Source organism: Eubalaena glacialis, chromosome X (assembly GCF_028564815.1).
Source record: "Eubalaena glacialis isolate mEubGla1 chromosome X, mEubGla1.1.hap2.+ XY, whole genome shotgun sequence".
NCBI lineage: Eukaryota > Metazoa > Chordata > Mammalia > Artiodactyla > Balaenidae > Eubalaena > Eubalaena glacialis.
The window spans coordinates 9023297-9049675 of record NC_083736.1 but is presented as its reverse complement, the minus strand read 5'-3'; the positions used below and the strand labels follow the sequence as shown (position 1 = coordinate 9049675).

Genomic DNA, 26379 nt, shown 5'->3' with positions numbered 1-26379 from the left:
AAGAAAAATTTGTCAGACATTCAGATTCCTGGGCTGCACTCTAGAGAATCAAACTTAGTAGCACTGAGATGGGGCCCAGAATTGTGTACTTTCTAATGAATACCTCCAGGGCATTCTGATAGTTTCCTAACCACATCTTGGGAAAACCACATCTTGGGAAACTCCCAAGATGGTGGGAAGACCGTGAGCTTTGGAATCAGCTCCCAGAATTCAAATCTCTGCTCAGCTATGTATTTGCTATGTGATCTTGGCCCTATGCTTACCTTCCCTAAGTCTTCATTTTTTCTGTTGAAAAAAAAAATGAGATGAAGCTTTACAGGATTATTCCGAGAATTAGAAATGACATCCTAAGGCACTTAGGACAGGAACTGACATATACTAGGGACTCCAAAAAAAAAAGAGAGAGAGAGAGAGAGAGAGAGATCACTGCTATTATTATAAGAAATTGATCAGGTGCCTGCCCTATCAAAGCACCTCCAGGTGTCGCCTTCGCAGTAAAACCTACCCTCACCACGCTGTGTAACACTGCGACCTGCTCCCACACATCTATACTCCTAGTCTTTATTCTTCTCTTTCTTTTAGCTCTAGCACTTATCACCTTCAGCTCACTGTATATTTATTTATTATGCTTGTTGAAACCTAATAGAATGCAAACTTTATGAAGGCAGGGATTTTTGTTTGTTTTATTCACTGATATCCACAGCACCTGGAAAGTACTTGGCAGAAAATGGGTGCTCGGTAAGTATTTGTTACAAAAACATACTGCGATAATGTATTGCTAGAGAAAAATGCATTTTTGTTGTTTGTTTGTTTGTTTGTTTTTGGTTTGGTGCCCATACTCCTTAGATCCCCCAACCTTTAAATTATAACCCTCCTTTTCTGATATCAACAACTATCTAAAAATTGGAAAACATAAAATGATGCTCTCTCTGGGAACACTGGAAATAAAAGAGAAGAATCATGCATATCTAGAAATGGTCAGTGTTATCACTATGAGGCAGAAAGCATTCACCGACTCAATCATGAACACATTAATTGTTCTGAAAGTTGTGGCTTCTGTAATTGATGTCGGAAATGCCAGAGAAAATTCATCGTGGCTCTTGGAATTACTAAGAGCTTCAGAGCAGAGTGGAGAAAACCGTCAGCTCAGTCTCAGGGCTGATACTACTAGGGCTTCTTTTTTGGAGAGAGGGAAAGAGGAGAAGGCACCGCCCTTGTGGGCTGATGGAAAGTGCCAAGCGCTGTGGAGACGTGGGAACGCCGGCGCGTTCCCACCCTGCTGATTGGTCAGCCTGAGCTGGGGATCAGCATAGCGCACGTGGGAAATTTCAAATGAGAACTGCTGGGGGCAAGGGTCAGAGGCTGTGATCAGGATTCCAAGCTCAGAAGCCAAGCTTTGCTCTGTGTTCTCTTCTTTCCCGGCACAAATTACATTTTCTTCAAACTTCTCTCACATGCCAAGTCAAAAGGAGTCAAGCCGTAATCCAGGTCATCAAACAAGAGACCACCCCCATCCAGATAATTATATATGATTTCCATTTCCCTTTTTATATAACCACTGTTTTTAAAATAACCACTGTTTGTGTGCCAGGGGTCGGGCTAGTCATTATGTACATCATCAGCTTATTCTCAATTGCACCACCATTTCACCAGGAGCAAGCCAAGATCGTTCGCCCAAGTGATGCAGCAACTAAGTGGATTATTTCTACAGTGTGACGCCTCCCCTCACAAAAGATGAGGTGCTTTAATGTGACGTCTCAGATATGGAATTCACTTGGCTGTGGGTGGGCGGGGGAGAATATTTTAACCAGTTTGAAAATGGGGCGGAAAGGGGACCTTCAACAGCATTAATCCCTCTGGACTGATCATAACACCCACCCACTTGATGTCCAGGCCAGCAGATGGCTGTGAGAGCCTGCTCACCTTGTCCTGTCTGTAGTGACAGAATGCAGTGCACGTACTGTTGGTGACACACGCAGGTGGAGAGGGGCAGAAGCGTATTACACCTGAGCTGTTTCCATTTCCTTTAACCTGTTGCCGCGGAGCGAAGACTGCTCCTTGCTCTCCACCTTCCTCGAGCCATCCCCCATCACAGCTCCATGAGTCCTGGGCTCTTCGACTATATTTGTTCAATAATGCGCCCCAATTGCCAAAAACGCTGCCTGGCATGTGTCAGGCACGTGAGAAAAATTTCTTGAACTTAACGCATTCTGGCCCTTTAAGTGCCCTGAGACCTCCTTATATAATGTTAAGCCATCCTCCACACCAGAGCTACACAAAAGTTCTAGGCTGGGCCTGCCCATGTTTGAGCTTTTGCTCCCATAAATAGCCAAAGTGATTTCTCTCGGTGTGTTTGTTAGCTTAAAAAAAATATCATCATGACTTCCAATGACATTTACTTCTGCTGGGGACTGTTAGAGTTTTAAATGCAAAGCATCCTTCTCGGTTCAGTGCCAAGTGGTGGACTGGTGTGAAAGACCTACACAAGTACAGTACAGTAGGATTGGGTCCTGGGAAGTGCTCTTTCAGATGCCCTTAATGGTTTGTTATGGTGACTTAGTAAATGGAGAAAACTCAAACCATTTTTCACTCTCTCTGGTTTATGGGATAAAATACATCATAGCAGTTATACCCTAGGCAGTCATTCAAGGTTTCATCTTTAATTTGATAGGGTGGATTTTAATTGTGACAGTTTTATTCCTTCATATGTGCAGTGTTTACATTTTTTCTCTGAAGCAGGACAGTCCAAAGTTCTTTTGATTTTTGAAATAGCATTATCCTTTGAAGGAATATATGAAAATCTAAGGAGTTGAGTCTCCAGATAAAAACAACCATAAATGGTACCCTTAGAAGTTATCTAAAGTTACTAAATAGTTGACTAAAACACAGGAGATTTTTTGTTAACATCTTTATTGGAGTACAATTGCTTTACAATGGTGTGTTAGTTTCTGCTGTATAACAAAGTGAATCAGCTATACATATACATATATTCCCATTTCTCCTCCCTCTGGTGTCTCCCTCCCACCCTCCCTATCCCACCCCTCTAGGTGGACACAAAGCACCGAGCTGACCTCCCTGTGCCATGAAACGCAGTAGAGATTTTGATTTGAAACAATAAATTGTAAGGGAAGAAGCCCTTTGGGATGGGTTTGCTTCCTTCATTTAAATGTCCAGAATTGGTTGATTAAAAAAAGTAATGTGTTTTTCACGATCCTACTCCTTAGTTTTCATTTCACTACATACAAAATTCCAGAAGAAAAAAATCTTGATTATTGAGTCATACTTTTCATTTTTAGAGTTTTTCTGTTAATGGAAACAGTAGTTTAAGAACTTGTTAGAAAAATTCTGGTGCGCCTCAGTTGGGAAAGGAAATTTATCTTCCAACTCTAGAAATGAGTAGCAAGGAGATTTTGCTAGAGCCTGACATTGGTACTAGTTATAAGTAGAGAGAAGCATCTAGACAAAGGCAACATAACCAGTGTACACCATGAAGACCAATAATTCTGGGTTATTTTTTATTATTATTTGTAGCCATTCCAACAACATTTATTCAGCATCCATTGCATAGAAAGCACCACCCTACCCTGTGTTCTGGAAGAGTATAAAATTGATTGAGTGAGTGAGTGGGTGAAAGGTCATGGATATGCAGGTAGGAGTTTCAACTGCAAGGTGGAGAACAATCAACTATAGGTGTTGGCAAACATCAGGACTTATTATCTCACATAATAAGAAGTCTGGGGGCACAATTTTAGCGGCTCACTTGCACTTATGGTCTCTCTGGTCCGCCATGTTTAGCTGCAAGAGACCACAGTCATTTCCAGCACCTCTTGCAGCCATTATCACATCCAGTCACAAAGAGAGATGTTTTCTCTCCTGCATCTCTTGTCAATATGGAGGAGAACCTTTTCCAGAAGCTTCTATAAGCCCCCCCCCCTTAGGGTACCTTGGCCAGGATTGGCTCATGTGATCTTGGCCTAGCTGTGAAGGAGGTCAGCTGACAGAGAACTGCAACCTTAGGACTCTCTATCAGTTCTAGGTGGTCAAGTCAGATAATCCCTGCCTTCTGATGATGTGACCAGCCCAAAGACTTGAGGTCTGGCACAGGAGAAAAAGGCAACAGGGAGAAGCTACATAGAATCTGGCTTCAAGACCATTACAATTGAGGGGCCAAGAGGTCATACACTGTAACTCTAGAAATCAAGGGGTGGTCAAGAACGGAGACATATCGAGAGGAAATCCCATAACTTAGTTACCCACCAGAAGTGTTAGGCAAAAGAGAAGAATGATGTTTCTTTGCAAGCACACAGGATAAGAGGTGGAAATTGATAGCCGTTAGTCAAGAAAGAAATCTCAGAACAAACATTGACCATCTCCAAGTTATCTGCTTTTATTATTTTCTTTTAAGTGTTTAACTTATTATTTTGTCTATTTCCAATAAAATCTTTTATTATAAAGTTCTTTGCAACTGGTCAGGTACTTTCAAATTTGTTAGCCCTTTTGATCCCCATAACATCTCCATAAAGGCAAAGAGAACAGATAGGATACGCCTGGATTTTCAGATTCAGGAATAGAATCCTAAAGAAGATGGTCGATGTGTCCAAGTTTATATTAATTATAAGCAGCAGAGCCAAAACGGGACCTCGGGAACTATCGATTCTTGGTCAGATATTCTTTCGACAGCATCCTAATTACTGAAAAGGAATGCATATGTGAATGGTCTGCGTGGATATTTCTTCTTACTTACTGTAAGCTGCTGTTTCTATTCAGCTCATTCCCCTGACTTTAGTTTCTCTATTAAGTATCTAAATTAATAGAAAATGAATGCTCATCCAATTGAACTGAGCCAGTAGTTTGAAATTTTTATTAAATAATAGGAAATGAAATGTGCAAATGTGGACAAAGATGACAGGGATTATTGGGAAAACAGCACTGGATGGGATGCTGTAGTATGAATATTAAAAGTCAGTTCCAGGCATCGTTTCAAATTCTCTACCTTCATTTTCCCACTGGTTCCAATTTTCTGAACCATTCCTTTATTAAAAAACAAAAACAAATGTGGTTTTATCATATGAATTTTGGAAGCTGCCTTAAATCAAAATGGGCTATAAATAAGCTAATTAAAATAATGGATTATGTACACTGTAGTCAGTCTTGCATAATGCATAGGAAAGTATTATCTACTCTTCCTGCAATACATGGATGCACATTTTTAAGCTATATTTTTTCACTTATTTGTGAATAGTGTCTCCAAGCCAAAATGGTATCCTGAGTCTTTTGAAAAGAAACTGTAGATAGGTTTATAGCACTGACCCTTTCTATTTGCATTTGTTACCAAGTAAAGGTCACATATGCTACAGAAAGTAAGCCTCAGTAATTATAATTGGTTGGGAATAAAGCCTAGCTGAATGAGTAAAAACTCTGAATTGCAGAAATTATGCTATTTCTGCAAAACTTTATGGCAAGTTATTTTCAAATAATGATCCTTCCTGTAACCTATTCTAATAATGTATCTGAGTTGATAATTTATCATTAGACACACCATATACTCTCAGAGAACTAATATTGTGATGTGTGCGCCACTCTGAAGGCCATGCACTCCAGTTGTTCATTCTTAGTGGGAATGGATTGGTGCTTGGAGCAAAATTTTTTATTACATGTCTAAGCATAGGAAATTTTAAACCAACTGGACAAAAATAGAAATAGTCTTCCTAATTTGCTCATGGAAGATTCTTTTAAAAAAATTCAATATATACATTTTTGGCCTATATTATTTTTTGCTTTGCTGTTCATTTTTTTTAATGAGTTCTCTCTCTCTCTTCTCATTTGCACCCTTTGAATATTACTTTTGGAAAAACTGATGTAATCAAGTATATCTGTTGGGTCATGTTGTTTGTCAAAATTATCAGTCTTTTTATTTATTTAATGTATTCAATATAGTAAGAGAACAATCTCTCAGCCTGGACCTAAAAGTCCTACCCCTTCTCTTCTCCTTCCATTCTCGTTCCCAGGCATTGCATTTGGTCACAGAGCTTTAAATACCATCTATATGTGTCCCCCAAATCTCTATGTTCAGCCCAGGACTCCCCCTTAACCCCAGATCCTTATTCCCGATCACCTACTAGATCTTTCCTTCATTTGGATGTCTCACAGGCCTCTCAGTCTTATACCAAAGCCACAGCCCTAATCTTGACCCCCAGCCTCCTCCTCGTCCTGCAGCTTCTCTACATCAGTTAACAGCAACCCCATCCTTCCCGGTGCCTAGGCCCCAAACGTTGAAGTCATCCTCTCTTCTTCTTCCTCTCCCACTCCCTCTCCCTCTTCCTTCTCTCTCTCTCCATCCAGTCAATTAGCTAATGCTACCATCTCTACCTTCACTGTCTCCAGGATCCAGATATTTCTCATCCACTCACCAGGCTGGTTCGGCCCTCCATCATCTCTCTTCTGGATGTATCGACAGCCCCCATCTGCACTCCTGGCTTCACCCCTTGCTTCCCTACAATCTCCTAGCAACTCAGCAGCCAGAGTGATGACAAGTCACGTTAGTCCTCTGCTCAAAACTTCCAGTGGCTCCCCACCCACTTAGATTGAGAGCAGACGTCATTATCATGGAGTAAGACTCCACAACATCTGGCCTTGGTTACCTGACCTACTTCCTACCACTTGCCTTCTTCCTCTCACTCTGTTCCAACCTCACTGGCCTCCGAACTGCTCCTGATTCAACATCTTGCTAATTCTTTCTTCCTTCTGCTTGGAATGATTTTCTCCAATTCCTTCATCTGCTAAATTGTCAGTTTCTCTGACAATCCTATTTAAATTGCACCCCCGGCCCAGGATTCTTCATTGCCCTTCTTTGCTTTATCTTTCTCCATGTGATCCATGCTATGTTTTCTGTTTATTTGTTTCATGCCAGTCTTCCCATATTCACTGTCAGCTTCAAGGAGACATGGATTCTTGTCTGCTTGGTTTGCCGCTGAAACCCAGCATCCAGTGCCTGGCGCTCAGTAAGCACTCACCAAATATTTATGTAACGAATTAAAGGAATGAGGTGGGGAAAGGTCAGAGTGAAAAGCGCAGTGGTACTGAGGTCGCGGGTGTGTGAGGATGACTGCTAGGGGAGAAGATGGGAAATACAGATTGAGGCAAGCAAGCAAGTGGAGGGCTTTGATCAAAAGGGGTTTTGATCAAGTGTCTTGATAAGAGCATTCTGACAACCACACAGAGAAGAAATTTGATGTACAATTTGAAGGAAATAGTACACAAGTTAGCAAGCTGTTGTATCAAAGCCTCATCAAGGATATATCTTTCTTTTCAACTAAAAGCTCAAACTAGCTTAAGGAATTTGGGGGCTCACACAGCTGAACAATCCAGAGCAAATGTAGCTTCAGGCATAGCTTTACCTAGGACTCAAGTGATGTCAAGAGAGCCCTTTACTTTCTCTCCATTTCTTGGAATTGTTTCTTCAATTGTCAGCACAATCCTCAGGCCCTGTATCCTGTCCCTCTGAAGTCTCTGGGAAACTCTCACAGCTTTTCATTGCTTCTAATGAAGTCACATGCTCATGGCTCAGGCAACCATGGTAGTCTGGGAGTGGAATGATCATTGACTTAGGCTAGGTTACACCTCACCCTACAGCTGGAGGTTGGGGAGCAGTTAGTTCTCCAGAGGGAACTTGGGGTATGACTGTTATAAGAAGAGGGAAATGAAGGCTGGTAATGGCCAACAGATGACCACACCAAAGGGGTAATGAAGACTCAAACTTGGATCATTGCAGTTGGAATGGGAAAGAGAGGGAAGAAGTAACAGGCATCATGGAGATGAAATCAAGTAGATCTCCCAGCTCTGAACAGAGAGGGGAAAGGACACAGAGAAGCTTGAATCCAACCCAGATTTTGAGCTTGTGTGACTAGGGTTTGGCAATGTCATTAATGACGATTCAGAATGAAGTAGGAAGAATAGATTTATGAAAGGAGGAAAGCATTTTGTTGCTTTTTCATCCCTGTTTTTGTTAATAAAATTGTTTGCAGCTTCTTAGAGCTCAAGGAGAATTGAGTTCTGCAAGAGGCAGAAGGCAATTCTTCCACCAACACTTGTTCTCAGAAGACATGTCCCCACAGTATTTAAGAGTCTTGTCTCCGAGCCCACATGTGAGAGAATCAGACTGAAAATGTATTTTCCCTCAACAGTTTGAATTTCCTTTGGTTGAGCTACCAGCATCTACAGAGTAGAAAACCACTGGGAGCCGAGTTCAATCTTTTCTCCTAGAAAAAACTTCTACATGAGTGATTTAGGATTGTAAGGTCATCTCCTAATGCACTGAGGATTAGGCTTAGAGAAACACATGAAGCTCCTCTATAACACTCTAGTGAATGCCTCATCAAATTATCAAGCAAGAAACTTTTAATTGTTGATAGACCAGGAGGCAAGAAAGGAGTGAAGGCCGGCACTGAATGACAAAGTGGCATGTGCAAATGTACTAGTCAACCTTTTTTTTTGAGTGTTTTCTATTTGCCAGGTGCTTTTCTAAGTTCTCAACATGTAGTAAGTCCTTTACTCACCACATCAGCCCTTTGTGGTGAGTACTCTTATTATCTCTAGTTTACAGATGAGGGCACTGAGACCTGGAAAGGTCATATACCTTGCCGAAAGTCCCACACCCAGCGAGTGGAACTGGGACTCAAATACAAGCAGTCTCTGGCTCCAGGGCCTGTCCTCAATAATCTGATCCTGTGTTCCAGAACTGCCCAGGACAGTCCTAACTTATGCCTGTTGTCTTGGCATAGTTCTAAATATGAACTCTAGAAAGTGTCCCTATTTGGACAATAAATTATGAACACCATTCCTCTTAACCGCAATATTTTGCTTATTCAAAGCCAAGAAAATCGGGTCTGAGCAACAGAGGTACCCAAATGGTTAGGCTGTACCTCCAGTCGCAGGTGGGGTAAAAATTCACCCCAGTTGAATTGAATTGACTATTGAATATGACTATTTGGTAATCATCCAGTTTGTCCTAAGAATGAAACTGGCTGTATGGGTTGGTGTAGGTTTGGTTTTAACCAACAGATCACTCTGTTTTCTTACAACTTTTAAGGCACCCTTTTATATGCTATTGTCAAGTTGCCAATGACCGTAGTTCGCCTCTTTCTGGAGTGGTTTTATTTATGCCTCAACATTTGGCCCCTGCAGGTTCCCCCGGATCTCCAGAATGAAGTACTGATCAGCCTGTTAGAGACCGACCCCGATGTGGTGGACTATTTACTCAGAAGAAAGGCCTCCCAATCTTCGTGAGTATGCCAGTTTTTCCGTCTTCTACAGCCACCTTGGGGATTTCTATTTTCATTTCCAAAGAATTAGAAAAGTTTACATAACTCCACGCAGGGTGACTTGAGTGGAATTTTGGTGATTTCCTGGCAAATCTGATCAATCCACCTAAACGGAAAATGCTTGTCTTACCAATCCACTTATCAAATTAGAAACTGCTTTATGGGATTTTTCTGTTTCATTTTTCTTTTTCTAGCCCCTTGAGGTCCTTTCGACTGTGTTTACTGGAAAAAAAAAAACCCTACTAAATCATACTGGCAGGAAGCTCAGGAACTGACAGTGATGTGCATCAGTGATTCCACTTCTAGAATCCAAAAAACTGTGCTTAGGGGCCCCTAAGGCTGCGCCTGGATGCATCTCACGTGTGTAACTTACCAACGGGACAGATGCATTAGCAAACCACAAGACAGGCCTCAGCCAAGGCCTAGGTACCCATGAAATTAGAGATGCTCACCCTCTTAACTCTCCCGCTCTTTATAGCTAGCATCCTTTTGAGAAAAATGCACGCCGGTCTACACAAGCACCCATGTTTGCAATGAGGAAAATACAAGCCTTGCTGTAGGCTACGGTTAGCCACCATTTTTCCCCCAAAAGGAGAAGCACTGAATTTTCCCATTAGTCAGATTTTATGATTTATCTTAACCATTTGTTATAGAGTCAGAGTGTATGGGGGTGAACTTTAACAAAGCTAGTTAAGGGGATAATATTGCGTCATGAACCAGGAGTGATGTTGCCACCATGACACCGAACCTTAAATTTGTGACAGGAAACGTTGTTTCCTTCATGAAAGTATCATCTTATGCTGTGCTTGTTAATCTACTGAATTTCAACAATTCTAAGACACATTTTCCCCCATGTTTTATCATCTCTGAAATTGAGGTTAATCTTATAATCAACGACATGTCTTAAATTAATTCGTAGCATTTTTTCCCTCTTAGTCATACATAAAATACTGTAATGGTACGTCTTATTCAATGGTATCTCAGAAACGTGGACACGTGTTAAATTGTTCTTTTGTATTGATGTCGAACCTGATGTACTAATTTTCATTTAAAACTATTTCAGGTATTTAAAAATTACATTCTTTAGAGAAATTTGGTGGAAAGGAATTGCACATTGTTTCGCTCCATGTCCTGTAGAACAGGGAAGAATTTTTAAGTGGATCGTCCTTTCAAGAGCACTTTAAAAAATCCGTTTCTGTGCCAATCATTATCAAGATAAATTCTGCTTCAAGTAAGACATTCTGCCAGGATTTAAACCCTAAGAGCCACGAGGGAATAAAAATGTATTCAAATTGTATACATGGGCTGGTATTTCATGGTCTTGCTTTTCATATCAGAGAATTGGGCTCACTTAAAATTTTCCTAGATTCCTAACTATCATCAAGGTGGAGATTCTAATTTAAACAAACAAAGGGCTTTTCTTCATAGGAGATCTTGTGTCACCAGAATTTAAAGGAACTCACTTATTTCCCTCCCCTGTGCAAGAAAACAGACATGGCAGCCTTTCTCTTTGTGAATCCCCCATTAAGCTGCCTTGGGAAAGGTAGAAAACACACACCTAAAAAACCCACTGATTTTTGACTTATCGAATTTCTGCTTTTGTATGACATTTTAAAATATATGAATATTATACTTTGAAGAATAGATGCTAGAAGTTATTTTTATGTGGTTTTCAATACGCTCTTTGCATATAAATGCCAAGAAGTGAGCCTTTCTTTCTCTACTCTTAGGAAAAGGAGGAAGCGTACATATTAAGCCCACCCCAAACTGTACAGTGGTGCAGCCTCTTGTGTTCCCTGTACCTATAGGAATAAGAATTGTAAGGCCTAGGCAAGCTGACCCTACACCAAGATCTTAGGTGAGTGTCAGGGCTTCAAGAAAAGGAAGGTGAGCTCACGGGAGCACTGAAGATGTCAGAGACTAGCACTATCGAACAGAAAACATTTGGAGAAGACTTTCGCAGTAAGGAGGAGAAGGGAGTGTTTGGTTTTTTCCTCTAGGTACAGGTCAGGTAGCAGCCCAGAAGGTTGATGATGCTACCGTGAAGGGAAAATACACACATTAGTAAATAAATATTTATTTTTAATGGCCTTTTGAGGCTTGAAAAGTCCTAACCCTCGCGCTGTAGGTAGTCTCTACGTGCTTTAAAGGCGTGCTTCTCAAACTTCACTATGCATCCAGATTACCAGGAGATCTTGTTAAAATGTTCTCTCTGAATCAGTAGGTCTAGGGGAGGGAGTCTGAGAAACTGCATTTCTAACAAGCCCCCAGATGATGCTGTGGTGCTGCTGGGCCATGATCCAAACTTTGAGTAGCAAAAGCTTAAAATCTCAAGGCATATTCTTTTCTTTTTTCAATGTTTATTTTATTGAAGTATAGTTGATTTACAATGTTTTGTTAATTTCTGCTGCACAGCAATGACTCATTTATACATATATATATGTACATTCAGTTTTGATATTCTTTCCCATGATGGTTTATCACAGGATACTGAATACAGTTCCCTGTGCTCTACAGTAGGACTTTGTTGTTTATCCATTCTCCGTATAAATGCTTACATCTTTAAGAACTTGCAGACTTGTTGAAGGAGGCCTACAAGGGTGAAGATGATATGTGCTGAGCCCCTGGTTCTCAGCCTTGCCTCCCGTTCGAATCACTTGGGGCGCTTGAAGAACCGCTCCGCCTGGGCACCCCCCTAGAGATTTGGATTCATTTATTCCGGGGTGCAGTCTGGACACTGGGATTTTTAAAAGCTCCCCTGTGTTTCTCACAAGCAGCCAGGCTAAGAACTGCCAGCTGAGAGCTGTCCCATTAGATACTACATATTTACTGTCATCCGGGGACTTGAGGTAGGTGATTTGTTACATTCCAAAGGGGTCTTTGTGTTGACAAAGAAGGGAACCAGCGCTCCAGACCATAGATCCACGTGGAGTTTCGGTATCTTCTGAGAAGAGCAAGGATTTGCAGGGAACTTTGTAGGCTGGAGAGGTTGTCAATAGGCCTGGATGTCTGGGGAGCTTGAATCAGGGCCTGGTCATAAAAGTAAATATGTCAGCTGGCTGGGGACACGATGAAGAGGCTGGCCAGCACAGAGGGCAGAAGCCCTTAAATAGCAAGCTTAGCAGCGGTGCTTAAATCAAGAAGCAGCGGCAAAGAATTACAGTGATGATAGATCATGGTAATGACAGAATACAGTGGTGACAAATTATAGTACCCCAAATGCCAGACAGTGCTGGCCACACTGACATGTCAATTATCCATCAATAACACACCCTTCTATGATATAACGTGCTGGTTTTGAGCTTTGGATTCAGAGCCAGATTGCCTGAGTCCAAATGCCAGTTCCACTGCTATTGGCTGTGCGGTCTTGGGAAAATAAATTCATCTCTCTCTGTCTCAGTTTCCTCATCTGTAAACTAGAGATAAAAAGTCACACTAACTTTATGGAGTTGTTCTGCTATTAGAATAGAATCTGATTTTTAAATAAATGCTTAGTACTTGTTAGTGATTATTATCACATTACTTGGAATTTCACCATTCTGTTCATTTACAACTACTTAGCAAAAACTTGGGTGTCACTAGATTCTACCTTGCTGTCCATGAGATAGCAACCTATGAAGGCAATATGGCGCGAGAGAACCCATCCACGTTAAGTTGTGGCACTGTCTTGAAAGACAAAGCTCACCTGATCTAATTGGCATCAGGATGATGGCGTAGTTCTGGAACAGACAGAGGGGTGAGGGTGAAAGGCACTGAAGTTGGGAACATGACCTGCTCGCACCAGGCCAGGTCGATTTCTGAAGGGGCTGGAAGCGATTGCGTTTGCAGGTCATGAGGTCGGGAACCTGGATAAGCTGTGGCGCCATGGGAACGGACAGAATTCTTGTTCCGAAGACCTTATTTAGTGAAAACTCAGCTACAAGGGCTATAAAAGGTAAGAATGGAAAGGATTTGCAGGAAGACCACAGAGTGGGAAGCAACAGTGGCTTCTAAAATGAGTATCATAAGTGCAGTGATATGCACGAGCTGCCTCATTATTCTCTTCCGACCCTTTGATTTTTTTCCTGAAGCTTCTGTTCTTTGCCATCAGTTCACATACCTAAATAAGGTTTTAGATTGCTGGGCCCCACGTGGAAACTGCACAAGATTTTATCTGGGGTGGACAAGTAAGTTTTCAAAAGAGTGTCAAACCAAGAACAAGAACGTATTCATCAACATTTCTGTTTTGAAAGATGAAACACTTAGTGATATTTGGGAATTTAATGTTTTGATTTGAGTCTTTTCCCTTCTTCATGTGCGACAACAGAATTGGGGGAGTGAGAGGAGGATTCATTATTTTTTCTTGTGCTTGTCTACTTACATTTTTGGCTTCAACTAAAATGGAATGCCGAGAGGAGATTAGAAGAGATTTATATTACTAACAATGAAAGACTTCCAGTTTTTTAATTGCTTGTCTGGTATATTTATTAGAATTGTGTGCTCTTTTCTTCAAAGATACTTAAAATAGACCCTCCCCCTTGATTTAGGGATGTAAGGTAATAGGGGATGAGAATGGAGTCAAAGAGGACAAAGTATGTTAAACGCAGGCATTTGCAACAGAACAGAAGTACGGTATCATGGCAGGGCAGGAACTAGGGTGAGGGGAGTGAGGTGCAGATTTTAAGGGTGTGTTAAAACGGTCATCAAAATGAACAATATTGAAGTGTAGTATTTTTTAAAAATCAAAGTTAACACCAAAAATCTCTGATGAGCAAAATATCAAAAAATTTTAAAAGACCTGGGCGAATTCTAACGTCCAGGGTGCTGGCCTTATCTCCTGGTGGGAGTTTGGATCCATGTCAGCTTCTCTTTGGAGCAGGGTGCATTTGTCCCTAGGATTCTGCATAAGGGATGCTTTGCAGAACTGAGCATGATGAACGTGAAAATCTTCCATAAGTCCAGAGCTACTGTGGCAGTGGATTCCTTTCCTGGTACCGTTAATAGTGTCCGAGATGGTTATGTGCTTTGAGTTCCAACAGACTGAGGTTTATCAGTTCATGGCTAAGCCAAGCATGGAGCCAATGCAAGTTCGAAATCCCCAAAGGTGTTTCTCACTGGGGTTGCTCAGTGAGGGGCTGGGCTGGCCACTTCCGGTGATTGAACCGGAGTTTTCCGTTTATCCACAGAACAAGTTCTGTGCTTCCGGCTGCAGTACAGGCCTGCCCACAGTACCCTGCCAGCGTGTTTACACCCTGACCTGGAGGGACCAGCTAAGGGTGAGAAAGTGATTCGCTCTCCGCGTCCATCTCATGCTTGTTTGGTTGGCTGAGACTGGCCATGCATGCTGTGGATGGTCCCGGGGCTTTCAGGTCTCATGGGAAAGCTCTCCATTCATGGAAGCAAACCCATGTCAACTTGCAGTGTATCCACTCAAATCCATGAAATTCCAAGACATAGAAAGAGGGAACATTTTGTGCTTCTAAACGATTTCTCATCTAGTGAATCACTGGTTAGAATAAATATTTTAGATAAATGCATGAATATTTTATTGCCTTTACTTGGAGTGTTGAACTTCAAATTGCCTTCCTAGAGTAGAATCATTTTAGAGGCAAATCTTAGAGAAGACGTTGGTGGCTGCTTGTCTCATTTTCCAGAGGGAGGGTCCTGGATTTGTTTCCAATTGATTTAATGATAAAGCGATGGAATGACACTGAAATTTTTTAGAACTCTGAACTGCCAATGTTACAGTGAGAGTTCTGAGGAGTTTTATTTTGTTTATTAATTGGTGGGCTGTCGTGTGGAAAGACAATTCTTGGGCATGGGTTCTTAGGCACATTTGGCCACCATCTTATTGACCTCTGCCGAGAAAATAAAATGATAAATAGGAAATACTTTAAACATATAAAAGGGCCACCAACTCTAAGCGTAAAACAAGCATTTTACTATTGATTTTTAATCATTTTGAATAGTATTTATGAAATAAGTTTTAGGAGTCTCGACCCCTAATGCCGGTACTGCTAGAAAGACATGTAATTTTGATATCTCCTCATTTCTTTGGCTCGTCTCTAGACTTGTGATCAGAAACAAGGAGAGTTGTTAACAGTAGCTTAGTACAATTTCTGCCACATAATGGACTCTATATAAATAGCAACTTTTGTGCTTCTCTCAGGCCAAGGGGTTACTTCACATGAGTGTATATACCACAAGCTGTTTGCCATGGGCACTCAATCAGTATCCACTTCCACGGGCAAGTACGCTGGCTGGGAAAAGAGGTGTCACCTCTCATGGGGTGTCCCCACCTGCCCGTGTCCCTGGCTGTGACCCCAGCCACGCTGAGGAGGTTCGTGGTCTGTGTCTGCTTCATTCACCTCTACCTCCAGGGATTAGCTCTAGCCACCTCCTCGTTTCTCCCCTGATTGGGCCGCAGCTGTGGTGACTTTGGTGGCTTGACTTAGGAGAATGACACAGAAGAGCAGAGAAAGGCAGGTTGGCCCCTCCTGCCCCCCCTCCCCTTAACACGTTCTGATCCATAACCAAACAACATTCAGTTATCCAGCTCCTGCAGACCGGAGCTGGCTGGGATGGGCACACTCTCTCTCCTCTACTCAGCTGTGGCACCAGCCACCTCAAGGTCAGGACCACCACATTTACCCCCGCTGCCAGCCAGGGCTGAGGTTTTGGCCACTATCTGTGGTTTCCCTCCTGATTTGACTCTTAGTAGATCCATAGCCCACGGTCACATCTCTGGGTTGAGGGAAGGCTTGGTATCTGGGGTTCTCAAACTTCCCCAAGCATCAAAATTACCTGGAGGGCTCTTAAAGCCCTGCCCCCAGAGGTTCCCTTTCAGTCGGCCAAGCCAGCTTCCTGGGCTGAACCCTGTACTCAGAAGCAGCGCCCATTTGGCTTAGTGATCTGCTGTCACCATCTTGAAATTCTAATCATTTTTTAATCTTAGGGCCCCGCATGTTCATTTTGCCCTGGGCCCTGCATATGGTGGCCAGTCTTGTCAGGAGGTCCAGAATGGAGCTTGAGAATTTGCATTTCCAACAAGTAATGCATTTCCCAGGTGGTAGCGATGCGGCCGCATCAGAACCGCTGAGTGAGGTTTTGCAGAGTCAGCCCAAAGGACAGAGGAAGGGGACAGTGGCGCTCCACCTCCTCCTCTCCCACCTCTGCTGGATCAGATCCAATCACAGCCATGACCATGGAGGAAAAAACAATGTGACAGCTTCAGTTACTTTCGTTATTGCTGTTATTGTTCTCTGTTTTGTTTTAACCAAACTGAATGCTCTCATGAAGCATGCTGCCTTTTTAATACCCCCAGCGACATGGACTTGATTTCCCTGTCTGTACACCAGTCCAAAAACAATGTATTGAAGCAGCTCGCAAAAATATGTAAAGCAGAACAATATCATAGTAAGTAATTTGAAAGACCAGGGAAAGGAAAGCAGTGGAAAGAGTGATAAGGTAAGATGAAGCTGGGGTGTGAAACACACAAAGGCTTCACACAAGCTCCAATATCATACAAGCTCCAATACGCCAACTCGAGTGGAGCCCCGATTCCTCAGAGCCTTTTAGCGGTCATTGCAAAGAGAGATACAATCTTTATTTCATGACCCGTGGTTCTATGTGGAAAAATAATTTTTACCTCCAAGTAGGTAAAAATAACCTGCTTGCCTGGGAGAAACCCAAATGTCCCTAGTACTGAGATGTTCAAGAACTTTCTTTCATGAGGTGTTTTTCTTTATGCACATAACTGTTGGCTGAATCTGCAGCTTATCATACTTTGCTCAATATATGCTCTTCTATATGTTTTGTAAGACAGAAGAGCAAGCTATGCAACCGAACTATTGTGGTCTCCGTGAGCTACAATATGACCTTTCCAAAACTTTCCTCCTATTGTAAAGGGGCCAAAAAGCATTCGAAGCCCGGATAGTTATTTTGTTTTGGCGAGTGAATTGACTTGACTCTCTTTAAAACAGCCCATAAAATAAGGCTTTATGTGCCCACTCTTATCGATATAACACTATGACTTATTCTTGCCGAGTAGACATAAGACATTTTCATTAATGAACGGAAAAATGTCAACTAAACAGGGAAAACAACTGAAATTAGCCCAGCAATTTGATTTCTAGCCCTGGTCAGAAAGTAGGACCCTGATTCTGAGCTGAGCTCTGTGGTGCTACCAATTCAACACGTTCGTATTTTCTCATTTTCATGGTAAAGCATCCTCAACGAGAGTCGAACCCCATGACGACAGACAAGTGTCCGTTTGTTTTGTTTTGTGTTCCCTCCACTAGAATTAGGGAGGGTTCCCCCTTTAATTAAATAGCGGAGGTTAAATCGTTTTTTTCCCCCACTTTCCAGCAGAAGTAGTAAGTTCCTTTTATTTTTCCTTCATTCATTGGAGGCCTAAAGTTTCTGGAAAACCATCCTCGTGGTTGTCCTCTGGCTCTTTCCCATAAGGTTATCAGTCATCGGTTTAAAGAGGAGGCAAGGAAAGGACTATTTATTCCATGTGGGTAAGAAATTCCCTCAGCAAAAAGTGCTTGGGCCTCTGGCTGCCTCGGTGACAGGGAAAGCATGTCACAGCTGCTGAGATGCTTTCCTCTGGCACTGACCCCTGCTGGAGACCACCGTGAAGCTAGACCCCCTGAGAGCGTCCTTCCTCCGTGTTGCATGCACAGAACCCTTTGGTTAGGAAAGGCTTGCTCAGGCATGGGTTGACCTTCTTTAAGATCACTAAGGATTTGTTTTGAAAAATTAAACCAAAAGAAAGCAAAGACAAGTAAAGAGAAGTGAAGTGGGGGAGCGCGGATGCAACAGAAGCAGGTTTGGGAACTTTTAATCAATCTGTGATCATTTATTTCCCTTTAAGATGTCAGGGCCACTGTTTTGAGGAAGGTAGAAAATACAGATGTTCCCAGGTAAGACTTCCAACACTCCTGTCGTGTTCCTGATGTTCTCATCGTCCTGTTCCGCTCACTGTTTTCACTGTTATTTCTGTTGCTGTGACAACTCATGCACATATAAACCTTAATGGATATGCTAATTAGTACGTTTTATATCAATTTGTAAAAGCACTAGTGCCTTGTAGAATCTTTTTAGGTGTATTTAAATACAATGGACTCTAGTGATGGTCATATATTTATCCTTTTAGCCACCGTTTTAACCATGAAACAGTTATTCCCACCAGCAGCATCATCGTCATCATCATCATCATCGTCGTTGTTGTCCTCGTCCTCAGGAAGGATGGATTCACTTACAATAAGTATTTGGGTGCGGGGAGAAAAGGTGTCCGTAAAGCCATAATGAACTACATGTGAAGTTTCAATCATAGTTTTATCTGAATTATTTTTAATTCAGGATATTGAGGAAAGTAAAAGAATTATCTACAGTTTTTCCCTACTTAACAGATAGTGAGCAGCAGACTTTAATTTTTAAATGGAAACAGGGATTGATCCAACAGGCATTTCAGTGATGCACCTTGGAGAAGACAGGGATCCATGTGTTTCACCCTCTCCCCCACTTCGCCTTGCTGTTTCCTGTAACATCTGTTGGGTTTTACTGCCATCTGCTGGCCATTTCATAGAAACGCTTTCACCTTATTGACACAGGAGTCCTGGAACCTTGCTCAGAAGCTCTTCTTGTTTCAGCCCGTGTCCGTGCATTCTCCTCCTGTCCTGTGTGAAACCGTCGGATTGTTTGAATCTGGTCACTCATTGTTAACACACTCACGCACCTGTAATTGTCTCCTTGTGCCAGAAGCCCTGACATGCTGAGGTCGGAAGTTTCCTTTTCCGTGGGAGGAAGGCATTCGTCCACAGATTCCAACAAGGCCTCCAGCGGAGACCTCTCCCCTTATGACAACAACTCCCCAGTGCTGTCCGAGCGCTCCCTGCTGGCTATGCAAGAGGACGTGGCCCCGGGGGGCTCAGAGAAGCTTTACAAAGGGCCAGAGCAGTATGTGCGGGTGGGCCACTTGCCATCGTCGAAGTCGAGGGAGAGTTCTCCTGGACCAAGGCTTGGGAAAGGTAACTCCACCAGTGACCTTGATTGCATGTGGCCTGATGTGGGCGCTTTGGACCTTCTCTCCATCCCTTCACCATTTCACGTTTCTCTAATTCAATGAGCATTTACTGAGGACCTGCCAAACACCGACTCTGAGTCTGAGTCCCCACAGACCCAGCTAGCTGGGAAGCAGTCTCAAGCTCTGACAGCCCCTGACATTCCCAGCTGACTTTTCTGCTCCAGCATCCGAGGAACTTTATGTGTCCTGGCCTGTGGGTTTGGGTGCATATTTGTTAGGCTAAGATGTCACCGAACCATTGCTGTTAACTTTTATAAAGAGAACAAGCTGAACTTATTATATAACAAGCTGGCATGTTCCAAGGAGGTCTCCACGGGAGATGACGTCTTTAGGCAGAATAAGGTTTCCATGGTCAAATACATTTGGGAAATATTGGGTTAACCAAGCTAACGGTCTCTCTGCTGTACAAGTTCTCAAACTCTTTAAAGTGCTAGTGGGCACCATGAGTTTCCACAATGGGAGGGAGGGTATGGGTTGCAGCTTTTCTCATTTGACCACCGAATGTTTGGTGCTGTTCTCTCCCTCCACAGAGTAATTCCTCAGGGTCAGGACTCAACAGGACACTTTTAAAGTAATAATTGGAGGACACAGTACAAATTCTTACTATTTTATCTCAAATTTATAGTTTAATCTGAAGAGCCACTCTGAAAGGGCTTTTTTTTTTTTTTTGGTGTTTTTAATCACAGCAGTTTTTTTTTAATTTTACAAATATTCGTGTCAAAAAATTTTTTTAAATTTACAATGAAAACAGTAACCCATGTTCCCATCAGGCATAAAATTTATTTTTAAAATGCGAAAGTACTTGCCTCATCTGTAAAATGGATTCAGGGTCATCTCTTCAGGATTAAATGAGAGAATGCATATGAACTGCAGAACACAGGGAAGCATCCAGTAGACGTTTGCTTCTAGAAATAGTCATTATTATCACGTGGCATCATTGTAGTGAGGATTAAATGAGATGGTGAAAACACCTAAGATAGTGCCTTAGGCTGTAAATATTTACAGACAGACTAAGGGGATGTATGAATAAATACATGCAGGACTGACTCTGTTGCCACCAGATAAAGAAACTATAACTATTCCTCTGTCTCTATGTTAATGCGGTCAGAGCTGTTGCCACCCATCACAATTCTACTCGTTTCCTATTGCTGTCCTAACAAAAGACCACAAACTTAGTGGTTTAAAACAACACACAAATTTATTATCATACAGTTCTGGACATCAGAAATCTAAAATGGGTCCACAGGGCTGTGTTCCTTCCGGAGACTCTAGGGAACAATCTGTTTCCTTGCCTTTTCCAGCTTCCAGAGGCTGCCTGCATTCTTTGGTTCCTGGCCCCTTCCTCCATCTTTAAAGCCAGCAACGTAGCATCTTCTATCTTGCCTCCCTCTTATAAAGACCCTTGTGATTACATCGGGCTCGCACGGATAATCCAGGATCATCTCCTCATCTTAAAATCCATAACTTAAGCACACCTGCAGAGTCCCTTTTGAATATAACATCTTTACAGGTTCTGGGGATCATGACACGGACATCTTTGTGGGAGTCCTTATTCTGTCTACCACAGCCATCATAGAGAAAGAGGCTTTTTGTAAATCTCAAATGGAATAAGCATCTTAAAAGGCAGGTCTGCATCGTATTCTGTCTTGTATCCATCCCAATCTCGAATATAGTACTTTGAGCAAAAGAGATGTTATAAACATATTTGTTTATTGATTTTTTGCTCTTCAGTTTGATTGTGAGTTACATACCTTTTTTATACACTTCTTCCTAGATATGGCAGAGGAGGCTTTCAATATCTGGGGAACTTGGCATTCAACATTAAAAAGTGGATCCAAAGACCCAGGAATGACAGGTGAAGGATAATTTTTTAAAACTGGTATTTCATTTACTTTTTAAGTTAATTTCCTTTCATTTTCACCTTACTATCATCGTATTACATGCTTGTCAAATATTATTTGGAAAATGCTGGAAACAGAGAAAAAGGGGATAAAGCTATACTTATCCTTTCCACCAAAGTACATCAGTCTTTGACTTTATTTCATTTCATTTGCAAGAGTTTTTAAAGATAGTTACAATCATTCTCTATGTGTACCTTTATATGATTTGTTTACCGTCCATTCTCCAGTTATTTTCCATTATTATTGTTAAGAGCCATGTAGTATTCCAGATGCATATTCGTAGTTTATAGCCCAATGCTAGCCCAATGCTGGGACAAGGAGTTGTTTCCATTTTTTATTGATGTTGTAATAAGTTATGATGTCAGGGACCTCTTTTATGTAACTTTTTTTTTTTTTTGGTATTTTAAGTTATTAACAAATTCACAAAATTTCAGAAAGCCAGTTACAAATCCAGAATAGTAAAGTGGGGGACTTCCCTGGTGGTCCAGTGGTTAGGACTCCAAGCTTCCACTGCTGAGGGCCTGGGTTCAATCCCTGGTTGGGGAACTAAGATCCTGCAAGCCGCGTGGTGCAGCAAAAACAAAAACAAAACAAACAAACAAACAGAATAGGAAAGTGGGTCAAAAATGATGAACCTTTTCAAGAATTCAGAGGTACAGTCACTTCACATTAGAAGATGCGTTGGCTTATGCTCCATAAGCTGTAGATGGCAGTGCCATTTCACTGTACTGTCCGTGTCACTTTAACCTCATTGGTATTGCAAATCACTGGGTTTGCATTTTGGCTTCTTTAAAGAACAAAATTGTATTTATTATTTTCATTTGCCTTTCTTTCTCACCAGTATTTTTTCATTTTTCTATTAATCAGCTGAATTTCCCCCACTGATTATCTGTTATGTCATTGGCTATTTGTGTATGCTAGTGTTTTTAAAATTGATTCTTACAAACTCTTCCTATCATAAAGACATTAACCCTTTGTCCACTTTGTTTGCCACTGATATTATTATCCCTTGCATTTTTTCCCCCTTTTTGGATATCTGAAATTTTTTTAATGTTTTACATAGGTAAGTCTATCACTCTCTCTTGTTGTGAATTATTTTGCAAAATTAATCTTTACTTTTACTTAAGCATTGGAGAGTCAGTCATCTATGCACTTTTCCCTTTCATAGTATTCCATTATTTTAACCCTTAATTCTTTAATCCGTCTGGAATATATGTTAATATATTGCATGAAGTGTGTAAATTGTTTTGTTTTATTGTTTCTCCCAAATGTGTGTGTATGTATGTATATGTGTGTGTGCATGTGTGTATATGTTCCCATTCTCATTGTTTTGTAATACCTCCCATATTACATTTTTAAAGCATGGTACATTTTTAATTTAATGGCCTCTAATCCAGTTTGAGTACTTGAGTACTGATCCATTATCTAACTACATCTCATTGTATCCCATGAAGTGCTTTACTGCCTTTTCCCCCAAGGATAAACTATTCCACGATATTCTGCTCTGTTTTCCTTCGCTGTTTCAACTCTGATCTGTCCCTATGTAAATGCTTATATGCCCCTCTCTCCCCAAAATGATCTGCTCTCTTTCCCTGCCTACTAAAAAGAAATGAGAGGACAGGGCAAATCCATAGGAAAAAGGCAGCCTGGGGACATAGGCCCCAGGAACTCCTCATTTGCTTGTGAAACGCAGTGTTTTGCTCTCCTTTCAATTTCCTGAGGAAAGCTGTATCAGTTAGGGAAGGCTAACTGCTGTAAGAAACACCCCCGAAATGTCAGTGGCTTAACCTCTCACAGGTTGATTTCTCCCTCAGTGCCCAGTTCACTGTGGATTGTGCAGGGCGATGAAGGGTGGGAGTGCTCTGTTCCACAGAGTCACTCAGGGGCTCAAGTTCCATCTAGCCAGTGGCTCCCCCATCCTCAGAGGCTTTGGAGTCTTCCATGGTTTCCCCATCCTGGGCTACAAGTTAAAGGAAGGGAGCAAGCAGGAAAGACTAGGAGTGCATTTGGGGTTTTGTTTGTTTGTTTGTTTGTTTGTTTACTAGACCAGGCCTAGAAATGGCTCACATCACACCTCTGCACATGTGTTAGCCAGACCTCATTTATGTGGCCCTCCTAACTGCAAGGGAGGCTGGCAAACCTCATCCAGGAAGGAAAGGGGACGATTTGGTGAACAACGAGCCAGTCTCTCCCACAGTGGTCGTGGTGGAATATACACAGCGGCTGCTGTCTTCATTATCTTCTGGCACCAAATGAGGCATTTTTGATTCATTTCATTTATTCCTACAGCTTTAATTGACACAATAGAAACATGGAAACATTATTTGTGTCTCCTCTGGATTGCAAGTTGCACTGAACAGGAAGGGAATGTTCCTTTCACCTTCTAGGTCCAGAAAAGTTTTCCTAACCACGCAGAAGGGGGCTTTCCTAAAACATAAATTAGGGCCAAGGACTATCTGGTTGCATTTGACAGCTAACCTGTCGGAGTCCAGGCATCTGTCTTTGGAGCTGCTTCACGAATTGTGCCAGTAATCAGAAAGCACTGCTCACGTCTCTTACTAGGAAGTCTTTTACTTTAGGCAACAACAACTAAGCGTGTCCGCACTTTTTCAGTTTTTGAAATTGGCAGTAGGAAAGAAATAACAGGGCATCCCGACAGGGGTTCTACAAACCAATTCCATTTCTCGTCCTTCTCTCCGGCTCCCAGGTTCCTACGGAGACATTTTTGAAAGCAGCTCCCTCCGACCGGGGCCGTGTTCTCTTTCTCAAGGGAACCTGTCCCCAAATTGGCCCCGGTGGCAGGGGAGCCCCATGGAACTGGACAGCAGTGCGCAGGTCACTGGCAGGACTCAGACCACGAGCGCCATCGCCGAGTGCAGGGCGCACGCCCCCGTGGCCCGCGTCTGCAGCACGCCCCCCATCCAGGGCGGCGGGGGCGGGAGGCGCGCGCCAAGGCCAAGGCCGGAGCCGTGCTGGACGCTGAGCAGCGCCGAAGACCTCGCCAAGCGCGAGCCGGAGGTGGCCTGGCCGCAGAGGAGAGCCAAGCCTCTGCACCAGAGACCTGCAGAGGGTGCCAGGCACGACAAGAGGCCTCCTCCTCCGTATCCTGGTCCAGGGAAGCAGGCCCTAGCATCGGCCCACCAGCCCGCGGAGCCGCCGCTGTGGAGGCCCCAGAGGCCAGAAGGAGGCTCCGGAACAGCTTTGGAAGAGGGAAGCCAGAGAGCCGAGCGAGAGCATCAGGCCGCCCAGCAGAAAGCGAGCAGCGCCTACCCCGGTCCCGCCAGCGATCAGAACAGTAAGACCTTGGGGGAACCCAACTGGCTCGACTGGCAGAGGGAGCGGTGGCAGATCTGGGAGCTCTTATCCACCGACAACCCCGATGCCCTCCCGGAAACGCTGGTATGAGATGAGTCCTCCACGCTCAGCCCTCACGTCCCAAACAGCCTTCTTCCACTCAGTAGGGGAAAAAGTGGGTGTTGGACAATTGGGCACTTACTTGTTTTTCTTCTTTTACACTTTAAAAAACAATAACACGAGAAAAGTCAGTTCACTTAAAGATATAGAGCACTAGGGCGCTGGCCATTTATGATAAGATTCTATTGCATAGCCAGCCTCCAGAAAAAACAAAAACAGAAATGGATGCTAGTATCCAATCTAAAAGCTATTCACATTGGCTCTGTATAAGATAAAACTCTCGCTTCGGTATCGCTTAATTGTATTTATGTGTCTTCAGTTTTGACTCTTGTATATTCTGTAACAGATTATGTATGATAATCCTATATGTTATATTCACAGAAAACAGAAGAAACACATTTTTTAATCACTTATTCTAAGTAATGAGATTCTATAGAGTGTTCTAGAATACGCACAAGCGGGTTTCTGTGCTTTGGCCATAGCTTTTTAACTGGGGACAGCCCTTCCTTCAATGCCTAAGGAAAACACTAACAAACAAAATAAAACAGAATATGAGAAGCCATATTTTTCTATAGTAGTGAGATACAAAAAAATATAGTCACTGAATGCTTTTTCATATTGAATATGTTTTAAGGAAAATATTAAATTTGGTACATTATGGAATATATTTTTAGAATCTGTTTAGAAAGAATTCAGAGAGAAAGGCCGTGCCTGACAAAGAAAGAATAATTAAGAAGTTGTCCTTCCCATTTTAGGTCAAATTCAATTTTATATAGACCATATATAATATATATTTATAATGTACGATTTTTATGTATTTTTCAAAACTGCAAACTGGAATCCAACTATAAAGTGTTTAAGGATCAAAAGAGAGTATTCAAATTACAGAACATGGTTTTTCCTTTTGCCCCATAATCAGTATTAACCAAATTATATGCAGTGCTTTGTAAAGTAAATCATATTTGGAAAAAAATTAAGCTCTGTATTTACATTGTGCCAAAGGCTGAGGAAATGTTTTCTTTGGTAATTTTATGTGTAGTGTAAAATGTTCCTACCATAGTTCAGTAGTAAATTTGAAGTTTTTCAACTGCAAAACAATTTTTGACCAGCAGGTGGCAATTCGCTTCAGTATTTTATGAAATTTTTTTTTCACTTCATAAGGGAATGTGTATTATAGAAAAAGTTTTTTTTTTTTATAAAACATGCTACTCTTAATTTTCATATTGGCGATGACATTTTCAGTGGTGTTTCCTAAAGTTCTTACTTGTGCCATAATGAATAAAAAGTTAAGCAAAGCCTTCGTTCCCTGACATTAAATCTAGTGAATGAACTCGCACCCCATTCCAAACATACACTTCCCTATCCCCAAGTCCAAGTGTAATAAATAATGGCAGTACTATACATACACAGCTAAAGAGCTAGTAAAAAATATCAGGTGGCTTGGGGATGTAACCCGGTGACACTGAAGCAAGTGAAGGCTGATTGTCACTCATTTGAAACTCAATTGTCAATGAGGAAGTGGTTTGCTCCAGGATGGGAACTCAGGTTTCCCACCTGCTGGACAGGTGTTGCCCAACACAATCCTTGTAAATTACATCTACACTATAGGCCTTAGATGCTCCTTTTGCTTCAGGGCTGAAATAATGAAGTCTAAAAATGCTATCTGATGCCTCTT

The 26379-nt window shown here is 42.1% G+C and overlaps 1 protein-coding gene across 7 annotated transcripts in view; it reads left to right on the top strand.

Moving 5' to 3' along the window:
• Positions 1-25933, top strand: part of ARHGAP6 (Rho GTPase activating protein 6) — a 485829-nt gene extending 459896 nt beyond the window's left edge. For 6 of the 7 annotated variants that reach the window (XM_061178423.1, XM_061178424.1, XM_061178429.1 and 3 more), the window contains exons 10-13: positions 9184-9281; positions 19065-19333; positions 21164-21244; positions 23998-25932. In XM_061178423.1, the coding sequence (XP_061034406.1) occupies positions 9184-9281; positions 19065-19333; positions 21164-21244; positions 23998-24695 (1146 nt within the window). In that variant the 3' untranslated portion in view covers positions 24696-25932. Of the gene's footprint in view, positions 1-9183; positions 9282-19064; positions 19334-21163; positions 21245-23997 lie in introns of all 7 variants that reach the window. The other variant, XM_061178422.1, reaches the window with a different exon arrangement.
• Positions 25934-26379: the final 446 nt, after the last annotated feature.